The 19722-nt window shown below is 45.3% G+C and overlaps 1 protein-coding gene across 6 annotated transcripts in view; it reads left to right on the forward strand.

Moving 5' to 3' along the window:
• MXD4 (MAX dimerization protein 4) overlaps positions 1-19722 on the forward strand; it is a 37367-nt gene that overhangs the window by 8088 nt on the left and 9557 nt on the right. For all 6 annotated transcript variants that reach the window (XM_048941542.1, XM_048941544.1, XM_048941543.1 and 3 more), the window contains one exon: positions 753-782. In XM_048941542.1, the coding sequence (XP_048797499.1) occupies positions 753-782 (30 nt within the window). The remainder of the gene's footprint in view (positions 1-752; positions 783-19722) is intronic.

Consider the following 19722-nt stretch of genomic DNA (forward strand, 5'->3'; position numbering starts at 1 on the left):
GGTTCAAAGTGGTGACAGTAACTTTGTTTTGGGAATGTCTTTAGTCTGAGCTGTACAAATAAATAAAATCGGTATTTCCAGCTGAATCAATTGGAAAAAAAAACAAATCCCCAAGAAGTTAGGGCTGCCTTCTGATGGCAGAAACCTGAGGCATCAGCTGGGGGAAAAAAATAAATCTCTAAGCCTGTTAGTTTGGAAGAGAATAGCATACTGGTGTGGCCAGCTCAGGGACTGCGCTTTTTTTTCCCTGTTTGTAGGCTCATAAGAATTCAGAGCATTCCTTTATTTTGCCACTAAGATGTCAACAGTGGTGCTCGGCTGCTGATTTCTTCCTCTGCTTCTCCTGGGCCCCAATGCCAGCTTGCTGGTGCTTTCTCCCTTATCATTGGCACTCAGATCTCCTAACACTGCTGCTCCCTCACAGCTTTTCTTTGCAGATAAAAATCTCGTGGGCTGCTTTTAATACTAACCTGATCATATTTTTTTCATATGCAATCCAGTCACGGAATCTATTGAAAACTTTATTAATGCAAATTTATTATAATTCCTCCCAACCCACCGTTTACTCATGGAGATTAACTTGGTACCTTGAAATATTTAAGAGATGTAAAAGTGATTTGAAAGCAAAGTTGTTTCATAATACATAGAAGTATATATTTTAGAGAGCTCTTATGCAGGTGTTGGTTTTTAAGTGTTCCAAATCCTGGTGTTTACCTTGTTCTCTAATATTACTTCTTTTTTTTTTTTAATAGGTCCTCACACAACGAACTAGAAAAACATAGGTAAGTCCTGAAAAAAGCAAACTGAAGGATGTGTGGCTGACGTCTGAGTGACTGTGCTTAGTTCAGAATATTCTGTTGGAAATTTTTTGGTTCTGCACCAGATCTTTTAAGTGTTGTTTTTTACCAACTAAAATTTAATAGGTATCGTGTTGCTTTTCTCTTGGCTTCTTTTTTATGTTGTTCAGTGTGCTATTTTTGAATCACCTCTGATAATTAGCTTTTGCCTAATTAAAGCTGTAACTGGTTAACTGCACTGTTACTAATAAAGAATCCAACTGCAGCAACTATTTGCTGGAGGTATATTGTGATTAAGGCGGGTTATTTTGGGGGAGCAATATGTCACACAGCAGTATTTATTGTTTTAAAAGCATGCCTGAAGTACAGTTAATTTTGCTCTTGCAACTTGCACTGCATGTTGGTACATACAGAGATGTTTTTGCCGTTGCACTGGTACAGAGCTGCAAGTGGGCTCCTGAGCTGCAGCCCTGATGTGGGGCAGTCGATGCTGGGAAACTGCAGTAACTGTGGGCATTCATTGGACCCCAAAGACGTGGTTTGTAAAGGCCCCATATTTGCACGGTTCTGGAAACTGTTGTGCTTTGCTGGGATTTGCTGGCAGGTGAGGTCTGGCTGCAGTGTGCAGTGCTTGAAGATGCACTCAGGTGACTGCAGCGTGCTGAAGGTGCCCGGCCCCACGCTGTGGGATCACTGCCTTGCGTGCACCATACAGGAAAATCTTTGGGGTCGTTTTTATCCACATCCTTTGGGATGCGTTTGTCCTTTTTCATTAGTTTGTGGTATTTTGGGATTCACGGATCAAAGAAGTGTGTTGCATGAGTGTGGATGAGCTACGCCTAGCTGCCTGCTTCTGAATGTGTGAGAGGTGGCTGATGGCTGGTTTTGATGGCACTGCCAGATTGAGCTCACTGGGGGTTTTCGCATGTTTTTTTCTCTTCTTTTTTTCAATCTGTTCTGTGGCCACAGTGACGTAGCAACTCGGTCATCACTTCCCTCGCATGCCAACATGCTTTCCTGTAGTTTAATTGTAATATGAGTAAATGTGGCCCTGCCTAACAGCCACGTGGTCATCCTGGGAATGGGAGGAACTCAGGCCTGGGCTGCAGAGGGCAGTGGCTCAAGCAGTGAGATCAGTCCTCAAGAAAAACGCTTCATGCAGATTTCTGCCCTTTGGTTTCAGTTTTTTTAAAAAACAAAAACTACCTTTGCCCCCAGCTATGCTTCTTTCTCACTCTCTTTTCCACCCTCTTTCTGGATGCTCACTTCTGTTCCTCCTTTCTCCTTGTTCCACCATTACTGACTTGTCACCATTGAAGGGTCCGTCCCTCCTTTTTCCCCCAATCATTTCCCCACCCTGAGCCTCCACTTCCCCCTGCCCCACCATGCTGTGTTGCAGCAGTGTGCTGCAACACCACCACTTGCAGGAGATGCAGGGGCAGTAGTGGGATCTGCTCGTTGTTCAAGCTCTGTTCTTGCTTTCAGCTCTGCACTGTATCTCTGTAGTGGTGCACTGGGTAGTATTTGTCATGTTAAATCTCTTTTCTATGCCATCTCAAGGTCAAAATAGGTGAACTGCGAGGTGTGCTTGTGGTTACACAACTAACACTTGTAGCTGCTTCTGCTTGCTGCACCTCCTCAGGTTTTACTGCACTTAAAGCCAGATTTTATTATTCCTGGTGATTTTATTATTAGTGGTGATTGGTGTGAGTGGCAAATCAGTGCAAGTACACTGTATGTGCAAACTGGTGTTCCCAAAGCACGTGAGATGTGCCTAATTCTAGTTACCTAATGGATTGGCATGAAGGACTCTTGTAAAATCTGTTTTTTAACAGCCCCCTCCTCCAGCACAGTGGGTTTATGAGCTGATAATACCGACCGTACTGTTCTTCACTCTGCTTTACTAAAATGGCATTAAAATCCATCAGGCGTCTTGTAAAGTTTAATGGCTCCCAGCCGCGGCCAGGCCCTGGGGCAGCAGTGGCTGCTTTCCTCCCCTGCTCCCAGAGGCCTGAACACCACGTGGCCGCTCAGTAGTGTGCTGTGCTGTGCTGCTCTGTGCCCTGCACTCATGTGGCATGTGTGGGGCTTGAGCTCTGACTTTGGCATCAGTGGGGAGGGCAGTGCCTGGTCCCTCAGTGTGTTCATGTGCTGAGTTGGTTTTTGGTGCGCTCTTGAGGGGATGTTGAGAGGAAGAGAAATGGAAACAGGGATATAATTCCAGCAAAATTCTTCTTGTAGGATAGACTTGAGGTCAAAGCTATAGTAACGTGTTTGTCAGCATTTTACTCATCAAATTCCTTTCTCTCTGATGCAAGCCTCAGTAGGATGCCCGGCTCAACTTGAACGTGGTCCATCTTGGTGAAATTCTGTAAGGACTCATTCATCTGATGACTTGCCCACTCTGGTGCCATGTGGTTAAGGTTTACACCTCAGGGCCACAAAGCAAGAAACACCCAAATAAAAAGCAGAGAGGAAAGAAATCTGTCCTAAGAACAGATGACAGAATCATAGAATGGCCTGGGTTGCAAAGGACCACAAAGATCATCCAGTTCCAACCCCCCGCTATGTGCAGGGTCGCCAACCACCAGACCAGGCTGCCCAGAGCCACATCCAGCCTGGCCTTGAATGCCTGCAGGGATGGGGCATCCACAGCCTCCTTGGGCAACCTGTTCCAGTGTGTCACCACCCTCTGAGTGAAAAACTTCCTCCTAGAAGATGTTCTGGATGGGACTGTAATAGCTGAAGGCATGTCAGTCAGAATGGTACTCAAAAGTAACTAGTTTCCAATGATACAGTGGATAACATACAAATAATATACATGTATATATTGTTTGTTAGTGTTTCTAGAGCTTTGTATCCATAGGCTTTCACTGAGCAGCCTAAATAGGAAGTAAATTGGCACTTACGACCTCTTGCAAGGAAATTTTGAAATGGCCCTAACCTGACACCTGTATGAAGGAATTTAGCTCTCCCTGTGTGAAAATCGAAAATCAACGAGAGATTCAAGTGGCTTAACCTCATTCCTTTGCATTATTTTAAGCTAATTCTGTACTACAGCGTGAAAAAGCAAGGTATATCCTTCTCAAGACTGCATTGGGATCTTAGTATCTTAGGGATGGATGCTGGACTCTGCCCTGCTCCTGGTGCAGTGCTGCAGGAGGAAGTGGCCTCACAATGGTGCATCCCTTCTGCAAAGCACGTGCAGCCCTGGGCACCCATATTGGTCTGGCCCTCCTGGAGGTTTCACTCCTTTTGCATGGCTGCGCAGGGCTCTGTGAGGTTGAGATCTCACTCTTTGGATGGCAGAGCCTTTGAAAATTGAACAATTTTGAAGCACAGCTTCTAAGAATTAGTAAGGAAATGAAGAAAAAGCTTCTGTTTCAGTGTTCTCGAAATGGACAGGGAACGTGTTGCTGTTCCCATCTTGTAAGCTGAGCAAGTGCTTTGGCTTGATGTAGGCAGACAGTTATCTCCTGCCTCTGCCAGGTCTCTTGGATTTTTCCCTGTGTGTTTTGTTTGTTTGTTAATCAAGAATGCAGGAAGAAGTGAATTAGCAGCAGCAAAACTTGTCTTTCGTGCATTCCTCAAACAAGCATGCCCCTGTGGGGCACTTGGGAATATAACTCAGAGGGGGCTGTGTCATGTCTCTGAGCAAATGGACCACAGGTCTCCGACAGGCAGTGCCCAGCCCTGCAGCATCCCTGCAAGTGCTCTGCTGCAGGAATCAGCACATCCCATCCCAGTGAAAAGCAGGCATGGTCCCTGGGAGAGGGCTGCTCTGGGGACGTTGTCCTGCTTCCTGGGGGATGTTGCTTTGAAAGGGGGAAGAGTAGAGGTATTCAGCTGTACTCTGGGTCTCATGTGGGACAAGACACAGTTTGCTTGAGCTCAAAACATGCTATGTTTCATACTGCTAGAAGCTGTGATGCTGCATAAACCTTTGTAGGCTGTGGGAGACAGTCTGAGTTTTTTAAAAGTGCACGGTCAGGATGGTAAATATATGAGATGCAGTGACTTGCAGAGCATTTTAGTAGAAGAAAAACTTTGACTTTTCTAAATGAGCCTCACCTGTAGTGTTTTACAGCACTAATCGGGGGAAGCTGAAAGTGTTCCTGTGTGTGCTGAAGGTAACATGGTCCTTGGGTGTGTGCCATGCTTTGGGTAGTCCTTAAGCCTAAAGTCTTGCCAGGCAAGCATCATTATGTGTATGAAGCAGATATGTATATATAAATATGAGTTTTGTTTAAATATATATGTTTTAGTGGAAGCACTGTGATGTACAGCATTAACCGATAAATAAGAGTTGGTGTCTGTGAAGTTAAATTCTAATAGATCATCTGTTATATCATGAAAGAAGTGCAGCTGAGCTTGCCAGGAGCACTGTCACATTCATTGTTATATTAATTTCCTACGTAAAGGGTTACTTGTTGTTTGGAGAGTGCATAGTGGTCTTTAAGTTCTGTCTGTGCTTCTCTATGTTAGTAAATTGCAGGGTTAATAAAAAGTGTGCGTTCATCAGTTGCTGATAAACTTAGAACTAAAAGGTCATTGAAATAACAGTATACCAAAACAATACTTAATGTTTATTTTCACTATGAGCTGCTTTTTCAAAACCCAAATTACCATTGCAGTTAGTATGTTGTGCTGCAGAAGGATCCAACTGCGTTGATCCATCACATTTAAAGGTTACAGTGCAGCTCAGGAAATCCCCCAAGGGTCTGCTGGAAGCTGAGGACGTAGGATGCTTCCATAGAAGGATCATCCATGTGTGTCCTCCTGCTGGGCATCATCATGAGTGCAGCCCAGCCTGGCTGCTGCCCTGTGCAGAAGGTTTGGGAGGCTTGCTGCTTCTCTGTTTGTTTTCCTGACCCAGCTGATTGTCACTGGCACACCCTACTGCCAGCTTCAGGACAGGGTGGAATCAGTTCTGCAAATGGCGGTATTAATTTGCAGTACAGGACAGTACACTTCACTCCTTTGTCAGTTTAGTGTTTCTCCTTAGCATCCAGATCTGGCTGCTATTGCCTACAGATTGCTGAAGTGGTTGGGTCTTGCTGACCTGGTACAGATATTGTTGTAATGGGTCTGTGAAATCTGCCATTGCTAGGACATGTGCAGACTGCACATAAACCATCTAGATAGTGAGTCTTGGGAACCACATAGTCTTACAAGCAGAACAGAACCTCCATGCTGTTACCCATTTCTTGTCAACTGAATGGTTTTCTACACCCTCCTGTTGGTGTTTTGCAGGTGGTTTGCAGATGAACTGCAGTAAACATACCTTTGCACTGCTTAAACAAGATATGTATAAGAGTCTGACTTGCCTCTGTGGGCAGGCAGGCACATGGCTCAAATACCTGCTCCCTCATGGCTAGTTCTGCTTCTTGGAGGATCTTGAAAGGTGTGGCCTCAGCCAGCTCAAACCCCTTCTTGCCTGTACTTTAGCCTCAGGCTTCCAGCTGAGGAGGAAAGCGTACGTTGGGGTTCGTGTCTTAAAATGCCTTAAGAAGTATTTTCTGGAGTGCGTTGAGAGAAGTCTTTAAAACACTGAACCCCCAGAACTGAAAGCTTAATCCTCTGGTTTTGTTGAATTGTCCAATGTTTTTCAGTCTAGGAATCCATGGGGAATCCATGGGGAATCAATGAAACCAGAATGTTCAGAGCTTTGCATAGCACTGTTCTTTCCTCACCTTCCCTCAACCTCAGCTATTCAGCAGATGTCAGACCTGTGGCTTGCCGTGCATGACGTGCTGCAGTAGCCATTGTAAATTCCAGTGTGCTGAAGTGTTGTCTTTTTAGTGCCCACAGCAACATGACACTGGCCACTCACTCCCAACAAAAGTCTTTTCCCATCTAGACTGCTGTTCTGAGAAGCAGGGGTGCATTAATCAGATGAAGCTTACGAATTAATCTGCAAAGAACGCTGTACTCCAGGTGTCACAGATGTACACTTCCTCATGCATTGGACAGAACTTTTACTTAGTGATGAAAAATTGACTGAAACATTCTTTTGACTAAATTGTCATGTCATTTTTCCTGCTGAACTGCAGGGCCTCAGTATGGGTTCAGGCTCCTGCACTTCTTGGCTGGACAGACAGTGAGCAGAGGGGAGACGACTGAGAAACCTAGTGCATGCTTTTTTTTCCTCTGAGCCTCTAATGGACTATGTGGAAGGTAGTTTATACTCTCAGCATCTGCTAATTGACCAGACCAGTTCTTAGCCACCATGGTAAGAAGAGCGGGCTGCTCTTGTACAAATCGGAGATCAGTGGACACCTTCAACCATGCAGACAACAGCTTGGTGCTTGCCCTCTGCAAACAGGAGAAGAGATGGTCACTGGTGGCCTCTCTGTTGATTGGAGAAGCAAGAAATTTGCTGAATTAAATATGGAAAAGACAGTCATAGTTTCACAGAATGGATTGGGTTGGAATGGACCTTAAGTATCATCTACTTCCAGCCAACCTCCTGCCATGGGCTGGTTGTCACCCACTAGATCAGGCTGCCTAGGGCTTCATTCAGCCTGGCCTTGAGCTCCTCCAGGGATGGGGCTCCCATAACTTCTCTGGGCAACCTCTGCAAGTGCAGTGTGCCTTTAAAGCTTAGCAAGTAAGGTGGATCTTGATTATTTATTTTTTAATGTATTTAGTCAGCTAATGGGCTTTAAGGAGCTGTCTCTGAAGCTAGGCCTGCGTAACACAATGGGAATCCTTGAGTGAATCCCAACCTGACATCTCTGTGGAAGCCCTCAGATGAGCACTGGGATCAGTGATGCCTAACACAGTGTGCAGAGCTCATGAATACACCAGTAGCATGGCTCTGCTGTTTAAGGCCAGATGGGTGCTGAGCTCAGGCCTTGCACCGACTTTGCCCAAGGAATGGATTGATGTCTTCCAGGCATGTTCTGAGCACAAAGTGTGTGGTGACCCAGTGTCCCTGGTGGGAGTTGACACTGAGGTACCAGCTTAGTCTGCAGGAGGTGATGCTCTTCTGCGGGGTTCTGGTTCCATCCTCTCCTCTGCATGCTGTGTTGGCACCTCCAGCTCTATTTTAGTCCCCTTTCCATGGGATGTTTATGCTGTTGGAGTGCTGAGTACAGTGTGGTCAGGTCCCAGATTAAAAGCAGTGCTTTCTGAATTGAGCAGCATGCACTTTGCTGTTGCAGATAATGCTACCTTCCGCTTTTGGTGTCTGTTTTCAAACACTTGGGCATAACAGCCCATGGCTTAGAATTGGCTGCACAGAATTCCTTCACAGATCAATTAATTCCCAGTCTGTTTCTCTTCTCAGCACACGTGGTAGTGCAGTGTGCCATGGAGCATGCAGCTGTGGTTCTGGAAGCTCTGCTCAGCCACTGGATCATAACCATAAAAAAAGCATAATGCTCTTCCTTCACAGCAGTTTAATTTGAGCCTGTTTTTGAAAAACAAACAAACAAACACCAAAAATCCCACACATGTGATCTGGTTAGAACTGACTTTTCTTGTCCTAAAAAGTGCATCTCACAAGAACGGATGAAATTTTCCCTTTTTTGTCTCTCTTTGCCTATTTTTGGAAGGAGAGGGTTGTTCTGGGGTTTCGTGGAGTGCTGTGTTCTGAGATGGAAACTGCATCTGTGGAGCTGCGTGCATCCTGCTAGATCAGAGCAGGGTGGCTTAGTGGCTAGTTTTACTTGTTAAGCCTAGCTTATATTACACAATTTTTTTTCTATATAAATTAGTGTAACTAATTATGTAGCGTGTGGAGATCGACGTAGCTGATACAGAAGAGGTGTGGGCTTGGATGCATGTACATGAGGTCATCTGTTGCAATATTTCTAACATTAATAATTCCAGTCACAAGCTGCCTGCCCTACATTAAGAAAACCTGAGCAAAGCTTTACCTGACAGCAAGAAAGCAGAAGGCTCAGAAGAAAGATCACCTCTAGTGTGATGAAAAGTCTCTAAAAGCCTGGAGAAATGCTTGAGTCCTGTCCTCCCAATGGGCACCTTGGGATTAATGCCTAACAAATTTACCTGCCTTTGTTTGTGGATGCTTCCGTTCAGATAACTAAATGAAGATACAGGATGCTAAAAGAGGGGCCTGCATGGCGTGTAGTTGCTGTCAGAACTCAGCAGTTGCTGTTAAAGTCAGGAGGACCGACAGTGTTTGCAGGTATCAGTTGTACAGACACTGTGTGTCATACATACCACGGTAGCTGGTATTTGCAAAGCATGAAGGAAGCAAACCCTCTAATTCCCCTTAGAAAGCTGCCTTCATCCCAATAGGTAAGTGCTGTTGTGTTGACTGCTGAAATGAACAGTGTGGGTGGAGCAAATAATTTCTCGTAGGGAAATTTGGGAGCTGGTTGTGTATGTTTGGCTAGAAGCACCTATTGGGTTTAGGTGCTGACAGGTATTTGAAATAAGCTGTCAGGTGTCTTGGTTCCCATTGCATGGATTTACATATTCAAATGGCAAATGGGTCCAAGCTTCAAGTTTGTTTGTTTGTTTTTTTTCTATTACCAGATAATTTCAGAACACTTTTTTTTAAGAAATTAGGGCTGAATCTTGTGAGGAAGAAAGAAGCAGGAAAGAGGGAGAGTTGTGAAGAGCCGTTCCAAACCTTGCCATCTCAAAATGGATCACTTTCATATTCTGCACAACTGCACCCTGTCTGGCAGAGACAGTCAGCTTTGTGCCATTCAATGGAAAAGGAAATGGAACGGAAATTGTATTATAAACAAGGCACTACATGTGCTGTGGCAAGCTACATCTAAGCTTTTAGGCAGGGCTGTCAGATATCTGCAACTCTGCACTGTCCCATGGCACCAGATTGGGTCATTGTTTTGGGGGAGAAATATTACAAAAGTGTTGCTGAACTCTGAATTCATTGTAGTCTTGGAATAGACTATATTTAATTACAGCTGGTGTATTTAATTCTTCCCCTGTATTTGTTTATGTATGCACCTACACTCTGTCTTTTCTGTCCACCTCTAATTACAGGGTTTCAGTAGCAGAGTTTGGGACGTTCAACAGGACATATGGGGACGTGTGTTCTTAATTAGTTCAGGGTTCTTTCTTTTGTTCTTCTCCTTTGGTGTTTTCACTTGGGACCAGAGCCAGTCTTAGGCTGGCTAGAGCAGGCACCCTGCTGTCTCTGACAGGGACAAGAAGCACCCAGCTGCCTTGCTGGAGGCATCTCAAGTGTCTGCACTAATAAAGACAGCAAAGCCCACCACATCTTTCCCCTAAAAGCCAATTAGCTTTGCTCATGCATGCGCAAGCTGCCACCATTAGCAACTCTAGGATGGCCATGAAGCTTTGGTACATTCAGGTTGGACATTAGGAAAAATTTGTTCTCAGAAAGAATTGTGAGGCATAGGAACAGGCTGCCCAGGGAAACAGGGGAATCACCATCCCTGGGAGGTATTCAGGGAAAGGGTAGAGGTGGCACTTGAGGAACTTGGGTTAGTGGGCATGGTAGGGATGGTTCGATGGTTGGACTAGATGATCTTGGAGGTCTTTTCCTACCTTAGTGCTTCTATGATACAGGTCAGGAAGTATCAGCAGAAGCAAAGACAGGAGTAAGAAGTAGCATTGAACACGCTTTTCTAGTACTTAAATTCCCAGTCAGAGCTTCCTACCTCTGAGACTGAGAAGGTGGTTGATATGTGCCCAAATAGAGATATGTTGCTTCAGAGGTGTGGTGGGAGGTAGTTTCCTGTGGTGGGTGTTTCATGCCTGTGATGCCTGCTGGAGTTCCTATGGTGTTTATTAGGCTAGAGGTGGCCTTTAGGGTTAAACTGGGTACCTGATCTTCCCTTTTCATTTGAATGTAGAAGTACAGCAGACAGTTAAGTGACAGCCACAGGTATCTGTTATGTGTGTTGTTCCTCACACTCTGCATTTATCTTCATAGAGGAAAAAAGGCCATTTAGTTTTTCTGTCTGCCACATGAAGACCTCACACTCAGTGTGTGAAGCCAATGCATGATTTCAGATTAGCTAAAATAATTCAGCTTGACTTGCCTCTCGATTAATTTGCATCATACAGCAATGTAAAAAAAAATATAAATCCTAAACACATTTCTCCCTGCATTTGGCATGTGTATAAAATAACCAGGTCTGCAGGGAGGTATAAAGTGAGGCAGGAGAAGCTTACTGGACCTTGTGCTCCCTTCACTAAGTGCTGTGCTGCTGCTCAACTCCTCTGTGCCTCTCTGAGCACTGTACCCCCCACCCTTCCCTTTTTATTTCTTTAATTTTTTTGAAGATCCTTCCTGTTGGCAGCTGTCCTGAGACATGATGTTCTTGCTTAGCATTTTGATGTGGGGAAACAGTCTGATAATTGAAGAACAACTCCCCGGTCATAACAGAGATTTTCCTCATTTTGGTAAATGCAGTTCTCTTCGCCCTATGCTCTGCAGTTCCTCAGTGAATTCCTTACAAGAGCACGGGGAAAGGCAGCAAATGAAAGCAGAATTGCAAACCTGTGGCAGGAGGATTTGCTGAACAGGAGGGAATATTGTGTTCCACTGCTGCCAAAGACCAAAGAGCATTGCCCTTGCGTACAGATGGAGGTGTCATCCACTCTTGGGGTTTCTGAGGGAGTGTGTGTGTGTGTGTGTGTGTGTGTGTGTGTGTGTGTGTGTGTGTGCGTGCAGCTCATGTCACTTCAAGTGAGAATTAAAGCCACTCAATACTGGGATGGGCTGATCTTGCAGTGACACTGCCTTACCTAATTTGGTCTACCGCTGTTCTGAGGCAACAGACAAACTCCAAACCTTAAGTCTCCCTGCAGAATAATCTTAAGAAACACGAGTGCCAATAAGACAGATGGATTGGAGAGGTCTCATTTAGGAGGACCGCTCAGTTGCAATGTCTGCATTTTAATGCAGAAACAAAGAAGTGTGAGGCTGGAGGAACAAAGCAGTTAATTAATTTAGTGAAAACACAGTCAATTATTTTTTGTAGACTCTACTTTCAGGTATTTACAGATGTATTTCCACCACTTGTGTGTTTCCCCACAAGCACTGCTTGTCTGCCTGTGTTAGATAGGTGCAGCATGACGCTGCCTGTTGTGCTGTGCAGCATCTCCTGCTACTGCTCAAAAGTGTTTGGGAGGTAAATGTTAAAAGATAATCAGTAGATAACAGAGCTAAAAATAGGAGACATTTGAAACAGAAATTCTTCTTCTGTAGGTGTAAGGATTACTCACACTTGCTTGACATTGAGTTTGAAGGTTTAAAATGCAGAAAGCTGTTTTCTGTAGATGAGCAAAACCTGAAGGTTACAATACTAAATCTAGGTTGAAATCACTCCTGTTTTGTTTACAGAGGAAAAAACAAATCTCTGCAAGGGTGAAGCCTTTCAGCAGTTACCATAATGGTAGATTTCTGTTGCCTCACACTCTTGCAAGGTCAGAGATTTTACTGCCTGTGGTCAGAGGATGGGGAATCCTATGTCTGTGACTCTGAGATGGTCACCATCCAGGAAAGACAAATGGTATCCAGCTGCCATTGTTAGCTTGTGATGCTTTTGGGAGTCCCTCTAGAGCTTGTAAATTTCAATTGACTTTTTCTAAGAAGCGCATCTCAGATTTCTGCATGCTTCAGTTACTTATCTCCAAGACCTGAGACAGTGAAGGGCTGTTAAACCCTGTGGCTGCCATTCACTAACAGCAACATAAAACAGAGGTGAGGCCCAGCTGCAGGTCCTCAGGTCCTGAGGCTGAGCCTGGGGCTGTGTTTCCCTTGTGGCCATGGCTGGCACCAGGCAGAGCTGCTGTGTCCTGCCTGCCCCTAGGCCTTGCTCTCACTGCTTACTGTTGTGCACGACTGCATGCTGCTCGCCCTGTCCGTAGGAGGAACAGTCCTAGTTGGAAATCAGGCAGTCCATTTGGATGTTGTCCTCTGTGGGGCTGGTCTGCAGGCAAACGACAGAGCATTGGAGGACAGACAGCAGTGTCGCATCTCACACACTTCCCTGACAGCTCACAGTGGCAGGAGGAGGACTTGAGTGGGAGGAGATGGAGGAATTAGATGGTAACAGGCACTAACTGCACCATAGGGATTTTGTCTTCTGCTGTGCCTCTGGGGCCCTCAGCAGTCTGTCTGCTGCCATGAGAGATGCTCTGGCCTACCCAGCCCACCCTCCAGCGGTAACCAGAGTGCAGAGAGCTTTGGAAGTTTGCTTGTGGTCACCCTGAGAGATGAAGGAACATTGATGTAGCTTGATGCTCATAAGTCAGAACAAGGAGAGGCTGGAGGGACAGGCAAAGGAGAAAGAGGGGAAGAGGGCAAGGTGGACAGCAGGGCCTGCCAGGTATCCTCTCATCAGCAGCCAGAGTCTCCTGCTCCCAAAGCAGCCGGGTTCACCTGTCCCCAGCTAGCCTCTTGCACACTGCTGCCAACATGTGTGCCTGGCCAGAAATTTATATATCTGTGGTATTGCAGGTATTTCCTTCAGCTTACGTTTGCTAAATGATGTAGGAATAGGCCTGGTACATGAACGTACTCCAAAACATGAACGAGCTGCGACTTTTGGAAGGTAAAAAGCAAAGTTAAAGGCGTGGGGTCTTGGCTCAGCAAGTGGGCTGAAGTGGCAGTAAGTGAAAGTAAACAGAATACACTATGAATGCTGCAGTGTGCATCGGTGTAGAGGGACGTAGAGAACGTAAATATTTTTCAGAGTGAAAATGTGCAGAAGACATTGAGTTGGGAAGCGGTAAGTGTTATGACAGGCAGCAGATGTTTTCTTCTGTCTTCTGTGGTGTAAGAGTTAGAACCATCACCACTCATTTCTGACAGCTGCTCACATGAAAACGTGTGGATGGCCAAGCTCAGAGCTCTTTTAAAGGTAATGATTACAAGATAGACTTGCAGGCATTGCCTTTGTAGGGAAGTGATGTCCCTGTTCATTGCAGGGGAATTAGAGGAGATGACCTTTAAAGGTCCTTTCCGACTCAGATGGTTGTATGATTCTATTCAGACACTACAGAAGCACCCGAAGACCACTGACCTCACTGCTGGAGCTGTCTGGCCAGTTTCGATTTAGAGAAACAAAGACACAAAAATATTCATGACACTGAAAATGCAGGTGGAGCACCGAAACTCCTGGTACGTGCTAAAGTAGGCTGTTGTGCTGATTCATAGAATCATAGAATGGCCTGAGTTGAGAAGGACCACAACGATCATCGAGTTTCAACCCCCTGCTACATGCAGGGTCACCAACCAGCAGACCAGGCTGCCCAGAGCCACATCCAGCCTGGCCTTGAATGCTTCCAGGGACGGGGCATCCACAGCCTCCTTGGGTAACCTGTTCTAGTGTGTCACCACTGTGTGAAGAACTTCCTTCTAATATCTAACCTAAACCTCCCCTGTGACAGTTTGAGACCATTCCCCCTTGTCCTCTCACTATCCACCTTGGTAGACAGCTGTTGCCCCTCCTGTTTATATGCTCCCTTCCAGTACTGGAAGGCCACAATGAGGTCCCCCAGAGCCTTCTCTAAGAGCCCAGTTCCCTCAACCTTTCTTCGTAGGACAGGTGCTCTTCTGGACTCATTCCAAGAGCTCTGTGTTTTTCTTGTTCTGGAGGCCCCAGGCCAGGATGCAGTACTCCAGATGGGGCCTCGCAAGAACTGAGTAGACCGGGACAATCACCTCCCTCTCCCTGCTGGCCAACCTTTTTTAATGCAGCCCAAAACACAGTTGGCCTTCCAGGCTGGAAGCGCACACTGCTGGCTCACGTCCAGCTTCTCATCCACCAGGACCCCAAGTCCTTCTCTGCAGGGCTGCTCTCAACAGGTTCTTCTCCCAGTCTGTATAAACACCTGGGATTGCTCCAACCCAAGTCAGCACCCTGCACTTGGCCTTACTGAACCTCATTATTTTCACGTGGGCCCACTTCTCCAGCCTGTCCAGGTCCCTCTGGATGGCTTTCCTTCTCTCCAATGTATCAACTGCATCGCTCAACTTGTTATCATCCGCAAACTTGCTGAGGGTGCACTTGATGTCATCGTCTGTGTCGTTGATGAAGATGTTGAAGAGCACCAGTCCCAAGACCGACCCCTGAAGGACACCGCTTGTGAGCGGCCTCCACCCTGGCACAGAACCATTGATCACAACCCTCTGGCTGCAACCAGTCAGCCAGTTCTTAATCCACATCCATCCTTCAAATCCACAGCTCTCCAGTTTAGAGAGATTGTCTGATCAGGCACTTGCAGGTTTTTCCATCTGTTACCTCTGTACCTTCCAGTGCTTCCATGCTGAATTTAGATACAGAGACCTGTGGGGGTATTAGACAAAGGCAAAAAAATACGATTTGGAACAAACCTATGAATCTTTACCTGCAGCACAGATTTCAGCATTTTGTTTGTAGCTCAAAGAGAAGTACATTTGCAGAAAGCTGATTTATTTGCTTGATTTATTTTTTCCTTGTATAATAAAAACCAAAAGAGTTTGCTGTAAGGGCACTGCTGAATTTTCTGTTTTTGACTCTGAGGCACTCAGCTGTAAGCAAATATTTCACACATCTCGAAGCAATCAGAATGTCCAAGTGCGGCACACTGGGTGCCTCGCCATGGTACAGTGCTTTAATACTAAGAGGTTTTCTTTCCTTTTCACTAAAGTAAATTTGTTGTGTAGATGAAGTAGATTGTGCAGCGTGAATATGAGCCTCTATTGAAAAACTGGGAATATGTTCGAGGTATCCTTTGTAGAGTGGAAAAAAAGTATTGAAAGTGTTTCTGGCTGAAATAAATATGGAAAATACGGTAGAGACAAGATTTTATACTTCAGTGGAGAGCTGTTATCTTGCATTGCATTTGATCTTTTTTCTGAAGATACTCTAAATCCTGCCTGGACCATTAATAGAAAGGTTTCTTCAGAAGCATTTTGCTATAATGGAGTTTCTTTAATTTCTTAAATGGAAGTTGTAGATACAATCTCTCTAAATGCCTGTGTAAACAAATGCATTTTAATTGGTGTAGGATCATCTTTGATGGCTTATTAAAAGCGTTGCAGAGCTGTAAATATTCCTGGCAGTTCAGGAAAAGTGTTATCTTATGGAGGAGTAAGGCAGGTGTGCCTGAATACCAGCTCCTGCTACACAGTGGGGTATATAATTATGTCTGTATCTACATTGTATGAATGTACAATGGTACCCAGGAATATAGAAAATAACATGCAAACATTTTGTTTTCAGCATCATAAAGCTATCCGTAGCAAAATTCTGTCATCAATCAGATGTGATTATGCATAAAAATAAAAAGAGATGGAGCTCTTGTAGGAGCTTATAAGCAGGAGGGGGACGGACTCTTAAAACTAAAAAGGGGTTACTAAACTAAACTAAAATTTGGGTTAGATGTTAGGAAGAAGATCTTTACTTAGAGGACGTGAGGCCCTGGCACAGGCAGCCTGGAGAGCTGAGAGTGCCCCGTGCCTGGAGCTGGCTTGAACGGGCCCTGGCAGCCTTAGCTGGGGGGTTCCCAGCCTATGGCAGGGGGTGGGACTGGGCAGGCTGAGAGGTTGGCATCTTTAGAAGCAGCTAGTGATAAGGGTTTGGACAGTAATGCTATCTGCAGTCGTGGCCGGAATGGGTCACGAAAGATCCTCATTTGCTGATTCTCTCTAAAGCTTTACTGCTCCCCATACAGGTGGTGGCTCTTCGTAAATAAAACTGTGAAGAGTCTTCCTGTAAAACACAGTATTTTATGATTGCAGTTAGCTAGCTCACTTCTGTATTTTATGCCGAATTTGTTGTCTGGTGGCAGATAGAATCACTTTTCTTAAGGAAGCAAACCCCGTGGTTCACTGCAGCGGTTTCCAAGCTGAAGTTGTTGGCTCAACCCAAACCCCTTTGATTCACGAAGTACCTGGACTCCAGAGTCTGTGTATGTGACTCCAGATGTGAATTTTTGGTGCAGGGATCCTTCTCTGACTTTATCCTATGTATGTTATTAATCCAGATTACTTAGTCACTGTGCAGCAATGAAAAATTTAGTAACTGCTCTATATTTAAACTTGTGTATATTAACTTCATTGCACAGCACAGGACCAGGTTTAAATGTGGAAAAAAATGTGAAACACGAAAGGAGGAATTTGAAATGCTTCAGTGACTCTGTCCAGTTTGTACGAATATTGCTTCTCCTTGATTTATTTCAGAATTTTTATTCAGGTTACCTGTAATAGTTGTTTGGGTTTTTTTTTTGAAGTGTGGAGGCTGTTTGTATTAAGAACTCTGGGGCTTTCCTTGTGAGCTAGGATGGGGCTTACATTGTGGCAGGCTCTGAAGCTGTCTGTTTCTTGGATTGAAACAGATGAAGTGCAGAAATGATGATTTTCTTTAAATTTTTGCACCTATTTCAAATATATATCTGTTGTTTTCAGTAGTGCAACTTCTAATTGCATTTTCATTGTCATTTGAGTGTTTGATCTGTAGTGTTCTTTTATTTGCAAAACATCTCCAAGTAAATATATTTAGCAATTAGTTTAAGAGTGTGTCAACCTCCTGTAGGCACAGCTAGTTTAGTAGACTAAATTTGGGACTTCTGAAATACAGACACATGTTCAGCCATGCAAGCATTTTTAGCACTGAAAACATATTGCAGAAAGCACAGCTCGGGCCTTCTTGTGAAGCAGGCGGTGTTTCATGTCCATACATGCTTTCAGATCCTTGCTGCACACACCTCAGTATGGCCAGGACAACAGGGTGTCCTGACTGGGCAATCTGCTGGTAGGGCTCAGTAGGTATGGAGAAGTCAGGGCTGTTCTGGGACTTCCCATGGGACATCAGGCTTTGCTGGCAGAGTCAGACCTTCCCTATTACAGCCAGCATTGAGTCAACACAAGAATGCGTACGTGTGAGAGAGTCACTCTTCTAACTTGGAGAGGCTGTGGACTGAGGTCTTGACGCACAAGGTGGATCCGTCAGGAATGTGACCTGTGTCTGTTGAGCTCTGTGCTCTTGTCTGTGACTGCTGAGGAATCCGTGGATGAGCATTGCCATTTTGATGCTTTCTGCAGGCAGTGAGCAGCACAATGTCAGCAGTGGGAACTGCTGCTGCTGTCTTCAAATGTAGCCTGGAGGACATGCCTGCCCCGTGCTTCCTATCACAGATGTGAGGAGGGCTGTCAGCAGCTCTGTCTTGTGTGGGTTTCCCTGCCAGGGCGGTGTGATACATGCATGTTTGGACATGGCAGCATTTTTCACTGCCACCCTGTAAGCTGTCATGAGTGTCTGTGCCATGTAATTTCACTTAGGCCTGGCTGAGGCATGCCACAGGGAGGGTAAAGCAGCTTGCTTTGGACATGCATTGCCAAAGGAAAGCTTTGCCTTTCCTGTTGACTTGGTGCAGATCAATGGGTTAAACAACAGACCCCAGTTTAGGTCTCTTGATTTGTACTTGTGTGGTTTAGGAAACGTACTTTCACTGCCACCAGAGAGCTGTGCAGCTGCTGCCTGAGCAGTAGCTTTTTGCTTTTTGCTGCCTACTTTTTAACTGTCTGCAGGCTATTTCTATCTGCCACGCTGTGTCTAAAAAAGCTACGGAGAGCTCCCATGGAAAGCCTGTAGGTGGATCAGGTCACTCCACAAACCTACAGCACTGTATTGGATAAGACTGGCAGTTTGAACTGCACTGTTTTTTTCTTTTTTTTTTTTTTTTTGCTGCTATGTGAGTCAAATGCTATGGTTTTCCAAGCAGTCTGATTTATACAGTCACAGCAGTGTTGATTGGAAGGACCTCTGAAACACTGTGGTTTTGTCAAGATGAATTTTGAAAAACCTCCAGCAGCAGCACTTGTGCAGCTTTTCTGGGCAACCTATTCTGCATATGCACTGCTTTCGTAATATATTTGTTTCCTAATGCCCATCCTGTACCTCACAGCCATTGCCTCTTATTTCATTATTTGGCCTTACCAAGGAGTATTTTGTTCCCATTGCAACCACCCGTCAAGAAGTTGTAGGAATTTCTTGGAATTGTTGCAGTTTTCTTGGAATTAAGATTATCCAGTGCAAACAATAGGCTTTTTGTTCTTTTTCTTTCCCCCTCTGCAACGTAGCGTTCCATTTCTTGGTGTAAAATATATTTGCATCTAGAATTTCATACCTATGGGGAAGCTTCCTGACTGCTATTTAATAGATTAATTTATGCAATTTTGAGACAGGTTAAAGTCAGAGATCCTCATGTGCTTTTGTACAGCAGCCTGTCTTAAAAGAGTGGTAAATCCGAGCTCCTCCAGCCAGCATGGCTCCTTGCCTTTCTGTGGAATCTGTGGACTGCAGAGCGTGGCCTTCAAGTGAACTTCTTATGGAAGTGCTGTGGGGGAATCTCCAGCACTGCTGGGCATGGCATCCTGTCCGGACTTGGTGCCTTGAGGCAGGCCCCTCACGTGGCCCTCTGGCCTGGCAGGTTCGTTTGGCTGAAGTACTTAGCAAGTGCTGCCCCGTGCTGCTTTCACAGTTTCAGTGTGAGTTCAGGGAGTCCCAGTCAATAGCTGTTATGGTGGCTGTCAAAAAGTGATTGTCATTTCTATGAAAGTGGTGAACCACCCACCTGCTGTAGGACAGCTGCCCCAGGGGAGCCTTGACTGACGCAGAGGGGCTATAGCTCCTTTTTATTAAGCATTAGCAGTGATGAAGGGAATATTTCTGTGCATCCACATGGGAGCGGAAAAGCGTGTGCTTTTCTAGGCACCGGCTTACTCGCCTGACATCATGCGTGGTGTGGGCGAAGGTGTCATGTTTTGGAGCTGGAGCAGTGTAATTACTGCACTGAGCCGCATCGCGGGCACAGAGACTGTTCTCCAGCTCCTCTTGGACCAGACAGCTTTTTGCTTTTTTTCTAGGTAGAGTATGTGGCCTGATGTACAGAACACAAAGGGCTCAGGCTGTGATTACCTCTGCGGCTGCCTTCTGGGTGGCTCCCATCGGCCGAGGAGGAA

The sequence above is a fragment of the Lagopus muta genome, chromosome 4 (genome assembly GCF_023343835.1).
Source record: "Lagopus muta isolate bLagMut1 chromosome 4, bLagMut1 primary, whole genome shotgun sequence".
NCBI classification, from domain to species: Eukaryota; Metazoa; Chordata; class Aves; order Galliformes; family Phasianidae; genus Lagopus; species Lagopus muta.